The following is a 21,428-nucleotide window of genomic DNA, read 5'->3' as shown; positions in this document are numbered from 1 at the left end:
AATCCAATTCAAATGACAGGCAACAGAGCCAACCAATGCTCTGATTCAGACATATGTCCTAAGGTCTCAGCTGTGCTGGACACCACAGATCTCTAGGAGGTTTCTACATGGATCTCAGTAGAAAAAGGCTCATGCACAAGACTGATGCACAGGTTTTTAATGTCAGAAGCAAAAGGCAGGTCATCTGTTCTGTCTGGATATCACAGCCTAAAGAACTTAATCAAATTATTCTTGTATTAAGTAGTAACTTTGTTTCTGACCAAAGCGTATCTTCTAGAAAGACATCCGCCTAGGACCTGATGACATCAGGAGACAGACAATCCAAGACTGCCTTTGGTCATTTGTTTCAATGATTAATCACCCTGACTGTTAAAAGTTTGTGCCTTGTTTCCAAATTGAATTTCCTGCATCTTCAGCTTCCAGCTGCTGCATCTTGTTATGCGTTTCTCAGCTAGATTAAAAAGCCTCTTAAAACCTGATGTTTCTTTCTCATGAACTACTTTGTGCACTCTAATCAAATCACTACTTAATCTTATTTCTGATCAAATAAATAGATTGAAACTCTTAAGCCTCTGCTTCAACCTGTCCAGGCATGAATTTACCCCTCCTTCAGCACTACTTTTTTTTCCACAATTGGCACAAATCAGAAGAGAGCACTTACTGGGCTTGGAAAAGCAGGACCCTCCAATCTGCTGTTTTAAGCTTGAGGACATTGGGTTTCTTCTCATAGTCTGTTGCCTTGGATGCCAGCGCATGATGCACACTAACGGCATTCTTCAGATCTTCCTCCGACAAAGCCTTTTCTGGCTTGTATTCATCCTGCAGGAGTTAACAAGAAAAACGGCATCCAATTTCTCCATGTGCTACTCCTTCTTCCTCAACTGTCCCGGTTTCAGCTGGGATAGAGTTAATTGTCTTCCTAGTAGCTGGTACAGTACTATGTTTTGAGTTCAGTATGTGAAGAATGTTGGTAACACACTGATGTTTTCAGTTGTTGCTAAGTAGTGTTTAGACTAAAGTCAAGGGTTTTTCAGCTTCTCAAGCCCAGCCAGCGAGAAAGCTGGAGGGGAACAAGAAGTTGGCACAGGACACAGCCAGGGCAGCTGACCCAAACTGGCCAACAGGGTATTCCATACCATGTGATGTCACATCTAGTATATAAACTGGGGGGAGTGGGGCGGGGAATCGCCACTCAGGGACTAGCTGGGTGTCAATCAGTGGGTGGTGAGCAATTGCACTGCGCATCATTTGTACATTCCAATCCTTTTATTACTACTGTTGTCATTTTATTAGTGTTATCATTATCACTATTCGTTTCTTCTTTTCTGTTCTATTAAACCATTCTTATCTCAACCCACAAGTTTTACTATGCTTCCCGATTTTTTCCCCCATCCCACTGGGGTTGGGGGGGGGGAGTGAGCCAGCAGCTGTGTGGTGCTTGTTGCTGGCTGGGGTTAAACCACGACATCAGCCTAGGGAAAAACCTTGTTCCATAGTCATGGATAGCATTAAAGTAGATGAACTGCATACAACCTGACTTGAGCACATGTGGTTTCTACCACCTTTAACATCTTTTCCTTTCTCTTTCTTTCTCTTTTCTGATCTCTTTGCAAGGGAGAGAAGTAGTTCCACTACCTGCTTGACAGGAAACAGAGTAAACAGGGAGTATTTGACTATCACAACAACTGTGGACTATTTGTCTTCATTTCAGGAATCCTTCATGGCTAGCTCCCTACCTCCACTGGTTCCTGCTTGGGTTCTCAGCCTCCACTGCTCGATTTTTATTTTTCTCAAACAACTACCTTTTTATGTCCTCCTAGGTAGGCCCTCACACATTAGAGAAGCCTTCTTATCAGTCTCCACAGAGCAAATATAGCAACCTCCTTTAAATCTCTCTGCTCAGCATCTGCAAATGGCAAGCACAGCACCGTCCAGGTTTTTGACACAACAACAGTACCACTCCTAACACCAAACGACAAAAGAAGGGAGTCAAACTCCTCTGTGTTGCAAGTGTCAGCCTAGGAGCAGTCTTTGATCTCCTGAGTGATAGAAGCTGGATGAGGACACAATCATGGTGTAGCCACGAGTTCAGTTTAAAGTCCACCTGACTATAAATAGCTTGGGAAAGCCAGGAGCTTTTTCAAAGAAAAGTCACTTGCCAGCAATGCAAGTGTTTCTGAAAGAGAGGCCAAAGGAGTCTGCAATTGACTCAATTTCTCCCCCTTCGTACATCACAGAAATCAGTCTCATCTGAAACACCCACCGAGGGAAGGGGTGTGACAGCTGCAAAACAGAGGAATAATTCCCTGCAGGCATGATAACTATTGATCCCTCCACTTGAACACAAGATGGGGTTTAGCAGGCAACAGAGTGCAGGATGCAGAGCATGTGGAGGGACAGCACTAGCTTAAACACTTAGAGAGGCACCCACCCTGGAGAAGAGCTGGTTAGCATGCATGAATTGGTTTATAGGGCTTATCTGGCAGCACACACGCCAGGGTTGCAGCCAGAAGCAACTACACTACTGCCGAAGGCATCTGTGCCCTCGGCCAGGCTGGGTTTGGGTGGCGCTCTCCAGAATTAGTTTCAAGGGATGGGGAGTCACCAGCTGTGGTGACCACCTCCCAGCACGGAGGACAAAGTGTCCTGCTTCTCTGCCACACCTCATCCTTCCTCACAGACGTCCAGCTAGTGCAGGCCCAGAACTTGCTACTCAAGACACAGCTAACCAGCTCAAGATGCAGCTAACCAGCAATACTGTCACAGCACTACCTCCACTTGGGGCCAGACAAGGGCATAATCCACCACAGATCTGGCAGGCCTAGCAGAAAGGCAGAGCACTGCTGCACAGGTGACCACAGGGTAGTCTTCAACCTAAACATTTGTGACATAAGGAGTTTTCAAAGTCTGGTAGTGAGTGAAGCTGTGTCCTTCCTCTCTCATAGCTTGAGTCCCAGCAAGCTTTGGAGGGATCTCCATATCATGATAGACTCTGGCTACTCCGACTAAGGGCGCTCACTAAACCTTCCTCAGAGAAGATCTAAGAAAGTCCCTAGCCGAAGGACAAAAACTGGAGGAGGCTATCCAACGTCTGGCCCAGCCCCATCTTGAAGATGAAGGAAGCAAGCCCCCAGGTCAAGTCCCTTCCTTCACAGGTTCAAAAGCTGATTTATTTGATGGTAGTTTGGGGGAAATGACAGGCTCCACTGTCCAGGAAGACTGGGAAAAATTCAGGGCCAGGAAATGAATTTAGAGTGACCTCAGAAACATGATATTCTGGCTTTCCTCAAGTTACCGCCTAGATATAGTGTCAGCTATCGCCTTGCCTGTTGCCTCCTAGCTACCTCTGTGAGATGCATCCAACGTCCACAACCCACTCTGGTGTCTAAACCTGTTCCAGAAAAACTCCACATTTGGGCAGTCTCAGAAGCAGTCCTGGCTGAGAACCCCTCCTTACTGACAGAGAGCATTCACGATAATCCCTGCTAATCCCACTGGATCAGATGGCTGCAATCTACCTTGACAGCTGGGGCTCTGCCAGCTTCCCCAAAGGCACTGATCAGCATACCGGAAATGTCTCCATGTCGTTGGCCAGCCGCAGAGAAGGCTGGAAGGACACGAATGTGCTGTCAAAATTCCTCCTCTAAGGCCTCCAACTCTTTTCAGCTGGCAGGGAATGCTAGGGCAGCAGGAACATCCGTATCTCCCATGCCATCAAGGACAGCACGTGCTCTGATATGCTGGTGTCAGCATGGAGATTGAGCTGAAATGGAAGGCAGCTCACTAAAGTTAGACCAAGACAGTGACAAGAAATATATGAGGAGCCAAAAAGGAACTGTGACCTCTCTATCAACTGAAGGCTGATGTGAGTGATGCACACAACGCAACAACATGCTGAATTCATCTTTCTCAGACTCCTGGAGAATGACTTTCCCACATCCTGCTGACCCAGAGTCAGCATGTTTCTAAATCCATTTTTGATAGTCCAGAGAATGGCATTTGGCTTTTTATCAGTCAATGTACTGTAGGTGGGTATCTCCACTCAGTTGCATGTGATGGCTGCAAAATTCTCTTTCAGAAAGTCTCATCACAAAACACTTTATATCATTCTGGCCCCTCTTTTTTTTTTTTTTTACATTTTAATAGAGGAAAGGCATTTGAGAAAAGTTATATAAAAATACCTGAAAGACTGCAAGATAATAAAATGCCACATCAAAGAGCAAAGGTGTTGCAAACCCCACAGAAGAGTCAGAACAAAACACAAAGGTCCATGTCCTGCACTGCTTGCCCAGAAGCAATTTCTAGCAAGGAAGCAAGGTCTGCCTTATGTCCTCTCCTTATCAACCTCTCTTCTGTACGCACATCACATCCCACGTCAGTCTAGTGAACAGACATTCTGTCAAGCTCCTACTTTGCAATTTCCTCTTGCTGTGAACAGAGGGCAGGAAATTAACCTTGGCCTGAGGATGCTGAGAGACAGGGCCAATATCCCAAACATGTCAAACCTCTCATTTTATATAATACTGTGCTGGCATGTGTAGTTGGCTCATTGTGAACACTTTCACTGAGCCCCTCCGGTGGCCTCTGTGCTCACTAATTCAGAAACTATCTCTCTTAAATCACTCATTTAAAAATAAAGCAATATGCAGCACAGGAATTAGCATTGGAACAGTTCCAATGGGAAAAAAAAAACCCACCAAAAAACATGGGCACAGAGACAAGACTGCCCCGATAAACTTCCCAGTAAATCTCAAGTGACCACCATTTACAAACTACTCTCATATGTGCACTTTGACAGCAAAACAAGGAGAACTGGACTGGTATGCAAACAGAATGACAGCAGAATTGGGATCACACTGCCCACTGGGGGAATCACAGCTGCTACAAACAGTTAATATTTATATTACAGTAGTGTCTTGAGGGAACAGCTGAGTTACAGATAAACATAGAAAGCAATAGTGCCGGGGTTTGTACCTGTGTTTGTGTGTATACAGCACCTAGAACACTGGGATTTCTCTCTCCCCTGCTTAAATAGCACTCAGTGCAATGAAACCACCATCACAGATATTACCTGTGCAGATATATAGATAATATACAGATAATGAGAGAAAGAGGGAAAATGTGTGTATGCATACGTGAATGCACCCTGCTCGATAGCACTCCATAATCAGGAGAGAAGGCAAAGAGAGGCAAGGAAATCCTTTGCCCATGACTACTGCCAGAGCTATGCATTTCTACAAAGAAATCAAGCTGCTTTAAAATGCTCCTAAACTTTCTGAAATTAGGATAATTTCAGTCTCCTGGTATATTGTAAAAGGAAACAAAAGCTCAGCAACTTTTACAATAACAGCTTGGTCTAGTTGTGTATTTTAAAACCCTGGCATCTTCAACTTCTATGATACCACATCCCTAACAGAGCAAAGTTTATTTCAGGGCTGAAGCAAAGCCCTGATGGACCTTCTGGAGCTGAAGAGAAACCAGAGGATGTTTCACAGCAGCAGCATGAGTCACTGTGGCTGAGCAGGGGCCAGAGGCACCCCAGGGAGGCTCACAGCCACCCCATCACTCTGAGAATGAGTCAACTCCCATCAGGCCTCTCTGTCAACCTTTTACGGCATAAAGTAAAAGCCTTGCTTGTCACTGTGCTACAGTAAGATGGCTTCAGTGCAAGTGTCTTCAGGACCAAGTGGGAAAGTGCGGCTTTGCAGAGTAACCCCCCTGTAATCACTGAATTCAAGTGCTGTGACAAGTGCAAGACACACAAATAACAAACAAGTAAGAACAAGAACTCCAGCAATGCACTTGATTCTGCAAAGATGCAGTCAGCTAGATGTGAAATTACTCTCTTGCTCTCCAAAGGATGGAGAGTGAGAGTGGAGAGAGCACCATTCTGTAGAAAATTTGCATGCTATATCAGCATCTCCACATTTTGTCAAACAGAAAGCATTTTAAACTAGTATGCCAGTGATACTCACAAAAGTATTTAATTAAGACTCTAAAATAGACAGCATCTCAATTTCTTCCCCTCGAAAGCTTACTAATCCCCCCTCAAGCATCAAATAAGAAATTAACTAATGTGTCATGGACACAGAGCCGTCTTACTTCTCAGGGAACCATGCAGTCTTTTCAGGTGAGCACTGAAGATGACTTATTTCAGAAATCAAAGCAAGTGAGTCCATTTCACCCAGGAAAGGGCAAGTACAAGCATGCCATGAAGGCCACTTCAGTAAAATCTGAACCTGCCACCAGCAAGAGGACCAGAGGGAAGGCTCAGCTGAGATTCAGCAGACTTGGTTTTAGGCTCTTTCACTGGCTTTGAGCACATCACATCCAACGTTCAGCCCAAATCTTCCATCCTGACTGCAGACTGTTTTGTCTGTTCCAGGATTTCAGCCCTTTTAAAAAGGTACTGCACCCAGAGCATCTACCTTGTAAACCTCATGCTGTAAGAATTTGATCCAAACCACTCACTCTCTCTCTTCTCAGAGACTATCCAGACTGGCTCCAATGAAATCAACAGCTTCGGAAGGCCACAGCAGGGAAGGAGGAAACAGCAGTATGCACTTGAACTTGCACTCCTGATAGTTGCAAAACACAGTGGAAATGTGAAAAGGCTTTCCAAAGAATATAATTCTAGAATATAGGGCAGTCTGGGTAAAAACCACCTATTTCATGAATATTTCACCTATGCTGGGGGACAAAAAGCCATAACAATCTACTTAGCTGCTACCATTTATTTGATTTTGACAGTTCTTATTCATATGCTGCATTCCATGTAACAAGAGTATAGTTAAAACTGTACTATAATATATTTAAGCTTGCGCCAAAAGACTTGACGGGTTTCAGCTGACATTTTTTTTTTTAGACTTCTTGCTGTCAGAGAGCAAAGTTTGTTAGAAACCAGCGTCTCATCTTGCTTTGGGGAAAAAAAAAAAAAAGTATCCTTTTATCCTTCAATTTTGCTGTGGAGCAGAAGCTGCAGATTCCTACCAAGGCCAAGCTGCTGTTCAACTGTTTTGCAGCTGGTCTTGCAGGCATTGCAGAAAAGTATACTATGAAAAGATGGGGAAGGAGGACACACTTACAGGAGGGGAAGTCATACGTACGAAATGCAATGTTAAAAGCAGCCTAGAGGAATGCGTGCAAGATAACAGAGATGATGCTGCCCTCGCTAGTGAAGCTGGCTATTTTTTCAGCTGTGAGTGACAGCAATGGTATAAAGTGGAATTGATAGGGTGCACATGTGGATGGGGACAATGGAACTGACTTGAAAGTGTGAAAAAGGGGGAGGGTGTCAATGAAAGGATTCATGCCTGAGTGTGTGTGTAAACAGGGTGGGGAGGCAGAGAGAGGAGCTGCACTGTGTGTCAGAGGGAAAAGAGCCTGAAGGTGGGCTGTGAGAGCAGAGAGGATGCCTGCTGCTTTATCCCTCATTAATTAGCTTCCAAAAGACAGTGATTTCCCATACCTTCTGTAAGTACAGGACTGTTCCCTTCAGCACAGCATAAAAGGTTTTCCAGCCTCGCTTTCCCCGGGGAGCTGCAAAGAAAACAAATGAAAACCCATTTAACTTGGATCCATTTTTACACTTTATCTAGGCAACAGGAGAGCTACATTAGTCCTGTGTTAAAACTCCTTTGTACTCTCCTTTTCAAAGGACAATGCAACTCAGCACAGTGCCGGCACATACCTGCTGCGTGAGAGAGTAATAAAACAACCCTGATGACAGCCCTGGACTGGATCAGAAGGGAACAGCAGCAATGCAGAAAGCAGGCCAGAAAGATCTAGTCTTTGTGCTCTTGCAGGTAGGTGGACACTGCCCCTACACAGTTAGGTCTGAGCTCTGCAGTGTGCCAGTTTTCAGAAGGAAACACCCTTTCTCCATGCCATAGCAGGCTGGCAGGCACTGCTCAGGACCAACAGGGCACTGCTCAGAAATCAGTGCCTCTCAAGAGCATCCTTCCCCCTTGCTGCTGCTGCACACCCGAGTTGGCACTGAGTGGTCAGATGGCTTCTTGGTCCCTTCCTCTCTTCCTGCAGCTGCAGGGGAAGCCAAAGAAGAGAAAGGAGAGGGTAGCCAAACAAAGTCCTAAGTAAAAGAAAAAACAAAACCACGCCTCAAGAAACCTGAAGTCAGTTAGAGGTTGGAGAATGTAACAGAGACAACGTATCCAGCCCACAAATTCCTATAAACAAGAAGTGGGGGAAAAACAAAAAAAAAAAAAAACAAAAAAAAAAAGAAAAAGAAAAAAGGGGGATTCAGTATGAAGGCTGCAGTTTGAAATTCAGCTGCAATAGAGGGAGAGAAGGCACAGGCTGTATGGTCACAGTGCCAGAGACAAGAAGTCTGCATCTAAGCTCACTCTCCACCAAGCAGGCACTACTGACCAGCATCCACTTGCCTCTACACTGAAATTAATAACCCGTGCATGACTAAAGCACCACCCTTAGAAAGGCATCCCATTCTGATCTGAAGACAGCAAGTGATGGTGAAGAGGTTACTAGTCCCTTGCTCCAGAGGTTAATCATTCTCATCTCACATGACAGGCCTTATTTCTAATTGGCATTTGTTCGGTTCAGCTTCCAGGCATCGGCCCCTGTTATATCCTTCTCCTCTAGACTGCCTAAGTGCTTTAGCCCGCAGCACTCCTTTCCTGAGAAAATACATATAGCATGCTAGCACATAATTTCATTAGCAATCCCACACAAGCTGATCTATGCTCTGCAATAACTCCATTAGGAAATGAAATATGAAAAGGTCTAACTAACTTTAAAAATTGAGTTTCATTTTATTCGAACCTGGAAAGTCAGAATGTAACTTTTTCAACAGCTGCATGCCAATGAGAGACAGACCTCTAAGATGTACAGGAACTTAGGAAAACACAGCCCTAATTACCTTACTCATAAAAGGATTATCCCCAAAATGCCAGCATCCAGTGTGCTGAATAATGAGCAATTCTGATTACTTATAATTAGAAAAATAATTTAATAAAGCAACTAGATACAATTACTTATTAAGGTTAAATAAACAGAAGTTTAATAAGAGGAACCTATTCAGAGAGTCCAGTCATCACAAAGAATGAGGGCAGTTTGATTTCGACACCTCTGTTTGGATTTAGTTGTCCAGCTGTCAGTCTCCAGCTTGAAAACACTGACCTCCAGTTGTACCTTCTAAAATATACTAGCAAAACATGCAAACACCAAAATGCTTAGCCCAGCTAAGAGAGAGTTGCAGTTACTGGAAACCCACCACAAAGTCAGACTGCCTTCAGGATTCAGCCCAACATTGTGAACCATGAGTAGGTGATTATCAACAATGATTGGGGAAAATACAGATGCTCTGAGTAGCCTCTGCTGTTTCCAAGATCAATAGAAAACAAACAAATGAAGATATCAAAACAACAAAACATACATATGCGAATCAGAGGCCTTCAATAATTAGTGCACCACAAATGGAAGTAGGACAAGAAGGAAAGAGGATAATTTAAGTAAGGGACACAGCAGGATTATTTAAAAAAGGGGGCAGGGAGGAACTGCATGTCATAAATCTGGCTGTTACCAAAAGCTGCTGAACTTCACTGGGTATGTGACCCAAGGCTGGGAAAGTAGGGAAGGGAACAGTTACAGCATCTTACAAGAAGAGATAAAGAACAGCTTTTCTTTAAAGACAGACTCAGAGCGGAGGGGAGATTTGAAACAATCTCGTGTCACATAAGCAAAAGGAGAATTACCAAACTACTATGGAACAGCTACTGTAATTCACTTGAAATTGTTTTCTCTTCTGTAAACCATGAGATTCATTTTCTTTTAGCACAAAAGATTCACATGGTTTTGCTGTGTCACATTACTCATTATGCTTATGCATTAGAGCTGCTGCAAATGGGACTGAATGTTGTAAATCCTGGCCTAACAGTGAGAGTGTGTTAATCCAATTGCTACGTTGTTTGTTATTGCTGCAATTTCCCCTAATGAAGCAGCACTATTTGCCTTGAGAAGCACATGGGCTCATCATAAGTGGCATTACGCAGAGGTAACAAGAAAATGAGATGTTAAGAGTGAAAGATACTCACTTTTCTTTCCATCCATATCCGCATGGATTTTCCGAGCCAGAAATCCAGTTTTATACACAGCAGCATTAGGGTCATGAGGGATGTCCAGGAATGGGTTATTTGAGTTGCCAATTCGACTGACAGCCTTTGTCTGGCTCCCATTATCCTTTTCATCTGTACCATCTGAGTGAGACTTTTTTTTCTCTTCTTCATCCCTTAAAAAGTAGTGAAAACCAAGCATGAACAAGGGACTGACCAGCAAGTTTCATTTCAGTAACTCTTGCACACTCCTTGTCAAAGCATACCTCTATCTTTATAGGGGGCTCTATTTAGAGAGAAACCTAGACATATACCAAAACATAGTTGGATTATAACAAAGCTTCAGTTCACCTACTTCACCAGCACAGGACATAGGAGCCGGAAAGCCTGTTTCCTTTTTACAATTTCAAAAGGCAGAATTTCAAGTGTTCCGTGTCCTCCAACTTCACCTATTTTTAATTCCATTTATTTGAGTGCTACAATGGGAACTATTTGCCTGCTGGGCTCCCCTGAAAAATTTCCAATTTCCTCATGAGTTCACGTATATATGAAAAGAATTAGATTACTACAGATCACTGTGGCTTACCCCTTAACTTAGCATATGAAACACAGACTCTACCTCCTTTTCTTTATTTTCCTCCACAGACTAGCATAGAAGTAGTAATTTAAAAATAAAAACTACATTAGGTGAATTATGTTATCTGTATTTTAGAAACAAAATGCTCCTCAAAATGTTACTTATTAGTGCAATGTATTCAACACAGCTCTTGGGGACAACAATGCAACCCATTTCAGCAAGTCACAAGCACTGCCTGACTAATAAATGCCTTTTTGCTTGTCACAGCCAAAGGCAAAAGGGACCAGCCAACCTAGAAAACAAAATGTGTCCATCACAAGAGTAGGACAATGATTTTCAGAGAAAAACAGGCCACTGACTCTGTGTGGATGGTGTATCTGGAGGAACCACAGCTAGTGTCAGACTACAGAGCAGCCCTGTGTCCTTTGAAGTCCCCACACATTCCCCTCCAGGTGACTGGGAAAGGTGTGTCAGGGAGGATGAAGGCTGTCATTGGAAAGCCATGGTAGCAATGATTCTCCTAAGACCAGCAACTGATTAAAAAAAAAAATCATTATCGCAAGTGTAATGATGGCCAGTAGGAGGGGTAGGCTTCAAGCTGCTGCATCTCACTGGACCCAGAATATCAGGCAGACCTTCCAATCACATGCATACGTTCAAAGGCTTGTATCAGATGAGGACTAGCAAGGCATATGTCAGTCCAAAAGCTCCTTTTGAGGCACGCTGCAACCATGTCTGATTATGGGAATGACCATCCAAAGAAATGTCCTCCAAGAACTGGAGGCCAGAATGACAGTCCGTGTTATCCTGATCTCTGCTGAAATGGTCTTCTGGGGAATAACTTAGTCTGAGGAGATACAAGGATAATAGAGTGGTTTGACAACAAGGAAACCAAATCCAGAGACAGGGAGGCTGTATTAGCAAACTCAGCAGTGCCAGGGAATGTTCCCAGGCATTTGACTTTGATCACCTCATATTACTTCGTGCTTGGTGGTCTTAGCCCAGCACACCCCCAAAAAAAATTCCAGACACCATTTAGGAATCAGCACAATCAAGTTTGTACACCTGAACAGGCAGTATAGAGGCAACCATCTTCTTTTGGAGGTTAAGACTTTTGAACAGTATGGATACAGATGCTACACATTGGTATTAGGCCTGAGAGTCACACAAAGGTGCCAGACATTTGATTTAGTTGGAGAGATATAGCCAAGGCGGTGCACCATACCTTCACCATACCTTAGGACGAAAGGAAATGGCCTCAAGTTGCGGCAAGGGAGGTTTAGATGGGATATTAGAAAAAATTTCTTTACTGAAAGGGTTGTCAGACATTGGAACAGGCTGCCCAGGGAAGTGGTTGAGTCACCATCCCTGGAGGTATTCAAAAAGCACATAGACAAGGCACTTCAGAACATGGTTTAGCGGGCATGGCTGACGGTTGGACTCAATGATCTTGAAGGTCTTTTCCAACCTAAATGATTCTATGATTCACGGTCTCTTGCAAGGTGTCCTGATTAAGAGGAACAAAACTTTTACCTGAAGACCTGATTCCTGCAAGGGAGAGCAGTACTTGCACTTTTCAGCCTATTGATATGTGTTTTCCCACTCCATAACGGAGAGATGTGCAAAAAACTTTTTGCTGGTCAAAGCAATAAGGATTTCTTCATGCATGCTTTGGTTGAAGCCCTCTCCCAATTGAAAAAAGTGTAGGAATTTCTAACAATTTTGATTGTCACCACCATTCCTGCGTCTAATGCACTGACTAGCTGCTGGCAAGTCTGGACCATTGTATGACATGTGTTTCTTAGATATGTGTCCATTCCAAGAGCAAATTCTCAACACAAGACTGGTACCTAATCCAGACTAAAATCTCTCATAGGGCACAAGCACTGAGGCTGATTTGTCACATAGAAGTGCCTTGTGAATTCTGGGATCTCAGCCAAGGATACAGCGGATTTCTCCTTGTCAGCAGAGACCTACTGCAGTAAATGGCTTAGCATTTTTTTGGAATAAGCTACCTCCTTTGGAGCTATGAGAGCGAATTATCTTATACTGATCAACTGTCCTGTGGGAATGTACCAGTGCCATTATCCAAGCAGCCACAGGTTTTGTGACAAGTAATCCTGGGGATCCTGGGCACTACTAGTGCTGGGGCCAGTGCTCTCAAACGCAGCATCCCTGGGGCACCGATCAAACAGGAATTCTTCAAAAGACAAATGCTGACAGGGCACACAAGGACAAAATGGCATCTGCTGTCATGACTGCTGGTAGCATTGAACAAACCTTTAAATGGACCTTTAATCTGTCATTGAAAATGGGACAACCTCAAGACTCAGAAGCCTCAGGCACTTGTGACAGCTGAGGGCTGTGACAATACGCACGAGGTCAAGATGCACAAGCCAGTCTGTAAGATGCAATGAAGGGAATCAGAGAAGCAAGGGGGACTCATTACAGAGAACCAGAAATGGATGAACAGCTGAGAAAATAGAACTAAAAGGAGCCTCTATCTCCCTCTGATCTTGAATATGAAATACCAGTAGAAATAAAACCAGGGGATCTGGGACTCACTTCTTCAAATACTTCACGTTGCTTTAGTGGTCAAGCATAAGAAGAAAGTAGGACGATTAGGAGGAGTTTCAAAGTAGCAAAACAGTTTAGGTATTAGCCTTTGCTTATGTACCTCCAAAGTTGGCTGAATAGATAGGTCCTGGATGGGCTTTATCAAGGATGTAACAATATGATCTTACTCCTCACCAGCCTTTGGGGTACAGTTGCAAGAAGGAAGAGCTGCAGAAAATTCAGCTGGCCTCTGGATGCGTACACTTGAAAACCGATCTTTGTTTGAAACTCTAGCCTGTGGGGGATGCAACTACTTCTTCATCCTCAGATGGCCCTCACAGATGATTCAAGTCCTGTCACATCTAGAGCGTGAAGGGCCTCCAGTGATGTAGGGGTAAGAGTCAGCAGGTGGTGTCTCTGTGCAGGTATGGATCTATGGTCACACAGGCAGAGCTTAGATCCTTGTCAGGGGCAGGCTCAGTGCCTCTCCTTTCCATTTGGTACAGGAAATAGCACAATTCTTGTTCCCTTGGGGAAAAAAACCCACATTGGTGCCAACACAACTTTCAGGAGCAAAACATCGTCATGAGGGTCCACTTAGCTTTGCAGAAGTCTTAAGAGATTTTCTGTCTTTGATCAGCAGAGGGACATCATTCCTGGTGCTGGGTCTGGAAGCAATTCCTCTGGTGACCCCTCTCTGATGACTGAAAGGGGCTGATGGCTGTGAACCCTCTTGTAGGTCCCACTTTCCATCCACAGAATGTGGGACTTACTAGTATCTCTGCTCTGCAGTGTACTGGTGACAGGAAAAGCCTATCACCTGTAGAGTTTCTCCAAGACTCTGCTTACGGCACATGATATTTGCAAGGTTTCCCAAAACAAGGAGCTTCAATTCCACCTCCCTTAGCTTGTCTCTTTGGAAAAGGACCTGCAGCTAAAGCAGTAACCAGGGTACTGGCTGCCCATGACACCAGCACGCCGAAGCCAGGATCTGCTCACTCTATCACTTGAACACACAGCATTGAAACAGCAATGTTCTCCTTCCCAAGTGCGTGATCACTGACAACCAGAAAGAGTTTGCCTCTTATTCTTAAGCACACAGATTTAAAGAACATGCAGATGTTGCCATTTTGGTCAAGAAATACATTTTTGCCTCTCCCCAAAAAGACCCTATCCAAGAAAGTCCCATTTTTGTCTTCTGGAAGAAAACCACCATTCAATTCTCTCAGTAACAAGAACATTTCTGTATGCTTTATGGTCTGATTTGAGGTTCTGCCTTGGAAAACTTCGAACTCACTAAGCTGGAAAGACAGGGTCAAGCCCTTCATTTTTAAAAGTCTGCTTTGTCTCTGCATTTGTTCAAATAGAAAACTTACATGACATGGCAAAAGGCTGAGTTTATCCATTTAAAAAATTGGCATTTTAAAAAAAATATTCAGATTTGTACCATATAATTACATGAATCTGTGGAACTGGTAGCATCTGTATTAGGAAATTGACCTGAGAAACCAGTGGAGAGAAATCTTTCCCAAAGGGAGGAGAGGAGAAAGGAGAGCCTGGCGATTACCACCTCACCCCTCTCTAAAACCAATCATGAAGTTGCAAACACGAAATATCTTAGAACTTGGGATATGAAGAGTTAATTATAATAGGGAGAGATTTCTCGGTTTGACCCAGAAAAAGGTGAGCTTCAGCACAGACATCTATATAACCATCCCAGCCTCAGTGTCGCAGTTTGCTGCACGAAACACAGAAAGGAATTGGCAGCGACCCTTTCCCACCACCACTGCCTCAAAGACCTATTTTAGTTTTGCTGGAAAGAGATGATTTTTCAGTGCAGTCCAGAAAAACAAAAAAGAATATACTACATCCATGTCTAAACTTCTTTGGAAAGAATATTTTATCATCAGCTAGTCAAAAAACAAATGATCCTCCTGCAAACTACACTGTCCTGCTGAGAGAAAGCTTTCAGGATACGACTGGCTCAAATGCAGCTGTTCGGTTTTTGCAATTTTGTAGGCAGGGGTTTGGGGTTTCGTGTGTTAATTCTAGATCACCGTTCTATTTTAAGATGATTATTTTATTATCTCTATCACCTTCAATAGGAAGCAAATATAATATTACAAACAATGGAGAACAATAACGTTCACCACCACATTTCCATGTAGACATCATGCAAATAAAACACATTTAGCTCTGGTGCCTTTGAAATCAAATTGATTTTTTTTTCAGTTTAAAGCTCACGATGATCAGTGCAAAAGCCAAAGGATGAGAAACTTCTACAAAATCTGGGACTGGAGGGATGTTAAGAGGCCAGCTAATCCATCTCTTTACCTCTAATGCTGGATCCACTCTTCCTAACCCATTCTGGACAGAATAACCAGTTCACAAAAACCTCTAGTGAAAGCACTTTCATAGCTTGTCCAGGCAAACCTATGCCCTGGTTTAAAAGGCTTACTGCTAGAAAGCTTTTTTTAATGTTGAACCCAAACTTCCCTTGTTTCAAATTTAAGCCCATCCACAATGGGTGTGAAGAATAATTCACACCCTTCTCCTCTGCGACAGCCTTTACACACTGAAAAAACCACACTCGAGTCCCTCTCCTCAGTGCTCCCTTTCCTGACTAAACAAATCTCACCGCTCATGTTCACAGTATCTTGAATTCATTTCATCTCACAGGTGATGCCAGCATTAAAGAACAAGTTTACCATTCAAGTATGAAAAAAATCTCACGAAATATCAAATCCCTCAGGAAAATTTAAGCAGTATGAGAAATAATGACACAATTATCAGGGCTACATGTACTCCTGGGGTGGTTCCAGTGACCTCAGCACACTGAAAACGGAATGCATCGGACTAACTGGATGAAACAGTACATGGCTTCACTGCAGTCAGTAGCAACTTCTGCCAATGACTTCAGTGAGGTCCAATCACTACTTAGTGCTTTGCTTGCTGTTCAAAGAAAAGATCCACAGTCCAAGAGACAGGAGAGATCTAGAACTGTAAGGAGTAGAGAGGAAATATGGAATGGGACAAAAGACAGAATAATCTTATTTCTGATTGTTAGGTTTCCCGTACTGCTTTTCTCTTTTCTCCCAGGACACTGAACACAAAGACAGGCAAGTGGAAATGGCAAGCACAGTAAATGGCAAGCCAAGTAAACAGCAGAATGTTTTCTGGCAGTTCTATTATGAAAAGTAACAAAAAAATTGGGGGGGGGGGGGATGCAGCGTGGAGTAGGAGTGCGCATTCAGGATCCCACATTCACCAGTTCAGGGTAAATTCCATGCCAGATCTGTTTATTTTACAGATCATAGTATGTGATTCACTTTTAACCTTTTGAAGAACTTGAACCTGGAACTAAAGCAGAAAAAGAACTGTAATGCAATTCTCCCTTCCAGAGCCGTACTCATGCTTCCCTGTTCATAAAGGATAAATGAGTACTCCTACCAAAAGTCTCTGGAGCACATCTGCTGATTAAGGTACCACTTCTCTTGACTACAAAATTGGAGTGAATAGTAGCCTCTTCATTCTGTGGGCTTTGGATCAGACTATAATTCTATTGGAAATGGACAGCAAACCATTTAGGATGATGACACACCTAGCGCAGAACTAGTAAGATAAGAATCATCTAGCAGTCTTCCCCCATCTTATGCATCGCTGTTACCCTCCCCTGCCTATGGACTTACTGCCTGCCAGTCATTAATCCACCAAATAATGTACTGCCAGAGCAGCTCTTAAACTGTTGCTTAGCTCATAAGAGAGAGTCTTAGATCCTCAAAGGGATTATGGCTCGAGGAAAGGCATTCCTTCAACATGCCAGCATCGTGAGGGAGCTTATGCTGGGTTTTGCAGCCCTATTTCCACCTTTGCCTTACCTCCCACTTCTTCCCCTGCCAAATGCATCAGGGAAGCAAAGACACGCTCTTTAGAAAGGAGAGAGGATCTTTGTCAGTCCCATCACAGCAAAACTGACCACGTTCCCTTCCTATCCATCCTTCTCTGCAGATCACAACAGCAGAGCAACAGAGTGATGTGTCTCCTCCCTCCAGCTCAGGCAGTCCCGAGGCTCCTTGGGGTGATTACACCAATCATACATCTCTGTGAAAGTGAGGAGAGACATGTTCACACTCCGTCTTCCAGCCAGCACTGTCAGCCCTAAAGGTAAAGGCACAACCTCTTTGACTATGCCCAGAATGAGCTTTGTTTCTCAGCATGGAAAGTAATTGCCACATCAGTCCCAGCTACCTGTCTGAGTTTCAGATTGGAATGGACAATTGGCACCTGTGAGCATTCTGCTCGGAGAAGGTGGCTTTACACCCACATCCCAAAGCCTTATTTAAGAAGGATTCTGATTTCTCCCTCCTCCAGCCTGCTTGTAATTCTTCCCCAAATAATTAATTAGCAAGAGACATGGACTGGACTATGTAAATGCCAAAGCAGTTACTACCTATACAGGAGCAAGCTATCGCATAAATCACCTCGACTGAAGCTTATGGGAGCAGAGCCAGGCATAAGCCAGTTCCCACCTGGAGGCTGCCCAAGCATATTAGATACAGTATGGTCTCTTGGCAAGAGCTAGAAGAAAATTCTGACATCGAGAAAGTCACATAAAGGACTCTGCTGGGTCTAAAGTACCTGTGAGAGAGTATCTTCCAAACAGCTCAGGTGTTGTGACAAGTAAGATTCCAGGTCCAAACTACAGTCTGGGAAAACATCTCCCACTGCGCTTTTTATGAAGCTCATCAGAGATGGCACTTCTTGGTGATTCCCCTTAGCAGCATACCTTCCTCACTACTCTGACATTATCTAACACACGTCTGAACAGGGGCTGCAATCCCAGTTGGGACCAGCAGCCCTTGTAAGGGAGGTTGCAGACCCTGACAAGAAATTCATTTGCAGATGATGAACTTAAACCAAGGAAGATCAGAAGCCAATGGACCTGCAAGATCTATGCAGTTGTTAGGACTTCTAGCACAAAAGTTACAGGAGCATGCATCCCAGACATACATTGTTCTCAAGAAGGTGAGGTTTCAGATATGTAAATCCAAGCAGGTAAACATCTTGTACAGCCAAAATAGATAAAAGACATAATTCTTTTATTTTACACCAAACCCCACTGTTGTGCAAGTGGCAAAATCTAAAGCAGACCCTTCTACTTTTTGCTGGCATACCTAGAGCACACCTAGAGCATAGAGAAATATCAATTTAACAAGATCAGAAATTGAAGCTTTTTCTTGTCTGCAGTATCTCTGTAGTTAACAAGTGTTAGCCTGTCGAAAGCAGCTAAGGATGGGGGGATATCAGACTTTGTCCAATTTATCATCTTTCATATTAGGTTGTTGTCAAGTTATCCATAGTTAATCAGGAGACAAACCAAGACAATAAACCAACAGCAGGAAACTCAATCCAAGACGTGTGTTTCTATTCAGTGGTTCTGACACAATGTACTGAAAGATAAAGGAAGAAGTCAACTTCTGTTTTATTTATGCAGTCATATAACATCAGAGGATTTAATTTCTCTCTTTTCAGGCTGAAGTTTCCTACTAAACGAAATGTCCTCTTTCCTTACAAATGCAGTTGGCTCCCATCATTAACAACTCCCCTTGCTGGAGAAACAGATGAGGCTGTATTGCCAGGTTGTTCATTCATAAAAAAGCAAACTCATTACATACACTGGCTACCTTCTGCAGGCTTTGGAGCCCACTCAGATGGTGACACAGGACGTATAAACAGATTACTACACAGGTACTATTTTTAAACTCTTAATTTCTGTGCAGTATACTTACACAGCCCATTCCAGCTTCTCATTCTTGATTGAATTGTAGAGAGCCTGCAAAGGGAGAGAAATGAGATGGGATTATTGTTTGACCCCTGCTACACATACATTAATATGATGAGGAAAATTACCTAACTAATATCAGCAAGCGAGCTGTCTCTGATCAAGGAAGTACTGTATCTGCTCATGGTAACACAAAAGTCTTGAGCAGAAATCTCATCTAAGGAAAAAATATCAGAATGCAGGGCTTCAGATTACAGTCATTTTCTCAAGCAGGTTTTTGGGTTTTATAGTTTGGGATTTTTAAAAATAACCCTGATAATTTTGCAGAAACCATGAGACTACAGCCTTGAAATTCAAGGTCCAATTTAATTCCTGATAGTCAGTGAGATTTTTTTGTCACTGACTTTAATGGGGCCAAGATTGTACCATACGGGCTTTACCCGTAAAACTATGCCAGAACAGCTGTCCAAAGCCCCTGAGCCTCACAGACACCTGAATGCTTTCCAGTCACACACCCAAACATAAACATGTTCCGTTTCTAAGTGCAAAACAGAAAATAAATGATAGGCAGCTTTCGTAGCTTTCATGCTTGAAGATCAACGTCTTGGACTGCTGCCTGCTGCTAACATCGTTACTCTTTCAATTCATAGGAAAGATGCCAGGTTTGACACCAAAGGTCACAATTCTGTTGTTGATACCAGCCTGCAAAGAAAAGGGTCTGGAGGTTGACTTAACCCCGAGTAGATATTAGACAGTTGGGATGGAACTCTTTAGGTGCATCACTTGGGTAACTGTGTCTGATTTCAGCGCTCCAGTAGCTGATGCATACAATGGATAAATGCCTGCTATTACTACAAGCTAATGGAGTTCTTCAAATAGGCCACTTGACTCAAGTGAAGTATTTTGGTATGGAATGTCCCTGCTTCTCGCACTTATAATCCACATTTGTAATTTACCTTATATACATAGCTAGATTTACTCCCTCTGGCACATAACTCCTACACAGCCTCAAAATATGTTAACGTGTAGAACTGTTGATGCACATGAGTACCAAAAAGTAGCACATCCAAGTATGAACAAGCCTGAAAATCACATACTATAATAGCTATGACAAACCTAACAGAAACATTAGCATTTAAATAGCTTTAACTCTGACCCAAAACAAAAATAATTTGGAAAACTAGAGTTGAAACTAGTCTTGTGAATATGCCACAGATGAACTTGCAATGAGAATCACACGAGCATATCCCACTGCTCATCCTGTGATCCACTGGCTCCTTTCTGAATCTTGCATGGTCTATTTGAAGATCCTTAATATTCAGCTCTGTGAAAATCTGGCTCAGCTGAACCATACACAAGCAGGTCAAACATACTGGTACAACTCGCCTCACACTGATGCTATACATGCAGCAACTTTTAGTCACAGTGTACCATAAAAGCAGGTTTCTCAGAGCAACATAACAGATACAACCTCCAGGAGAAAATTGTCCCACGTCCTACTTATACTAATCTAGCAGAGAGAGGTCCCCACTGCTAACAGGCGTTTACTGTGCTACTCACAGCAATATGATGAAATATTTCCAACTCTGGAGTTTTCACTGTGTATTTCCATATATCCTATCTTTCCCAAACTTATTGAAGGAGCTCTGATCCAAAGGCAAATGGCGAAAGGTGAAGGAAAGAGCATTGCTGGCAGTTTGTAGGCACTTTGCTTAATTTTCAGGTGAGAGCTATGAAGAGATTTTAAGACCACCATGCAGGAAGAAAGCAAAAGAAAGAGCTAACATTTCTCCTACCATGCAGCCAGCAGTCCAGCAGAATTAGATGCACCTCCATTTTTTCTGCACAAGCTGATGCTGACACTGATTCCTTGGGGTCACCCAATATTTTGTATTAGAAGCCACTATGTTTCTAATGATTTGGCCAAAGCCCCCCTCTTATTCTTTGACTTGTCCTTTTCTTGCTATCGTTAAAATATTGTCTTACATTTTGAGCCAGAAAGGTACTTCCAAATATAAGGCAAAGAAGCTGTGTTTTTTCCCCAGTTGCCTCCCCATTTTTCTCAGAAACAGCTTTTTTTTCCCCAGCTGGCTGGATGAGCTTTTGAAACGTTGCAAAAACATGGCCTAGGGTATCAGAAACGCCTTTTGCTGCTCTCTGGCTCAAATGCCTCTAAGACTGGGTCACGACCTCTGAAAATTAACACCTGCCCTGGGCAGTACTGCTTTTTATGGGATTTTGCTGATAAGGAAGTCTCTAGGGATCACCACAGCCAAAGAGGAGGACACACAAAAGCAGCACTCCAGATTGGTGCTGGAACAACAAATGCCCCAGGCTTTTGCCTTGTGGAAAATGACATGTGTTCCTCCCGACCTTTACTAATGAGCCAGACTCCATCTTCCTTCTTTAGGGAGTAACAGACACC

The 21,428-nt window shown here is 43.2% G+C and overlaps 1 protein-coding gene across 4 annotated transcripts in view; it reads right to left on the bottom strand.

Annotated features, from left to right (window-relative positions):
• The window catches only part of PSD3 (pleckstrin and Sec7 domain containing 3), a 114,465-nt gene that overhangs the window by 20,064 nt on the left and 72,973 nt on the right, over positions 1-21,428 (bottom strand). For 3 of the 4 annotated variants that reach the window (XM_075020994.1, XM_075020997.1, XM_075020995.1), the window contains 4 exons: positions 19,011-19,054; positions 10,071-10,264; positions 7,469-7,539; positions 662-819 (listed from right to left, as the gene is read on the bottom strand). In XM_075020994.1, the coding sequence (XP_074877095.1) occupies positions 662-819; positions 7,469-7,539; positions 10,071-10,264; positions 19,011-19,054 (467 nt within the window). Of the gene's footprint in view, positions 1-661; positions 820-7,468; positions 7,540-10,070; positions 10,265-17,099; positions 17,148-19,010; positions 19,055-21,428 lie in introns of all 4 variants that reach the window. The other variant, XM_075020993.1, reaches the window with a different exon arrangement.

Source organism: Buteo buteo, chromosome Z (assembly GCF_964188355.1).
Source record: "Buteo buteo chromosome Z, bButBut1.hap1.1, whole genome shotgun sequence".
Lineage (NCBI taxonomy): Eukaryota > Metazoa > Chordata > Aves > Accipitriformes > Accipitridae > Buteo > Buteo buteo.
Note: the sequence above shows the minus strand (reverse complement) of the source record. Positions and strands in the feature narration are given on the sequence as shown.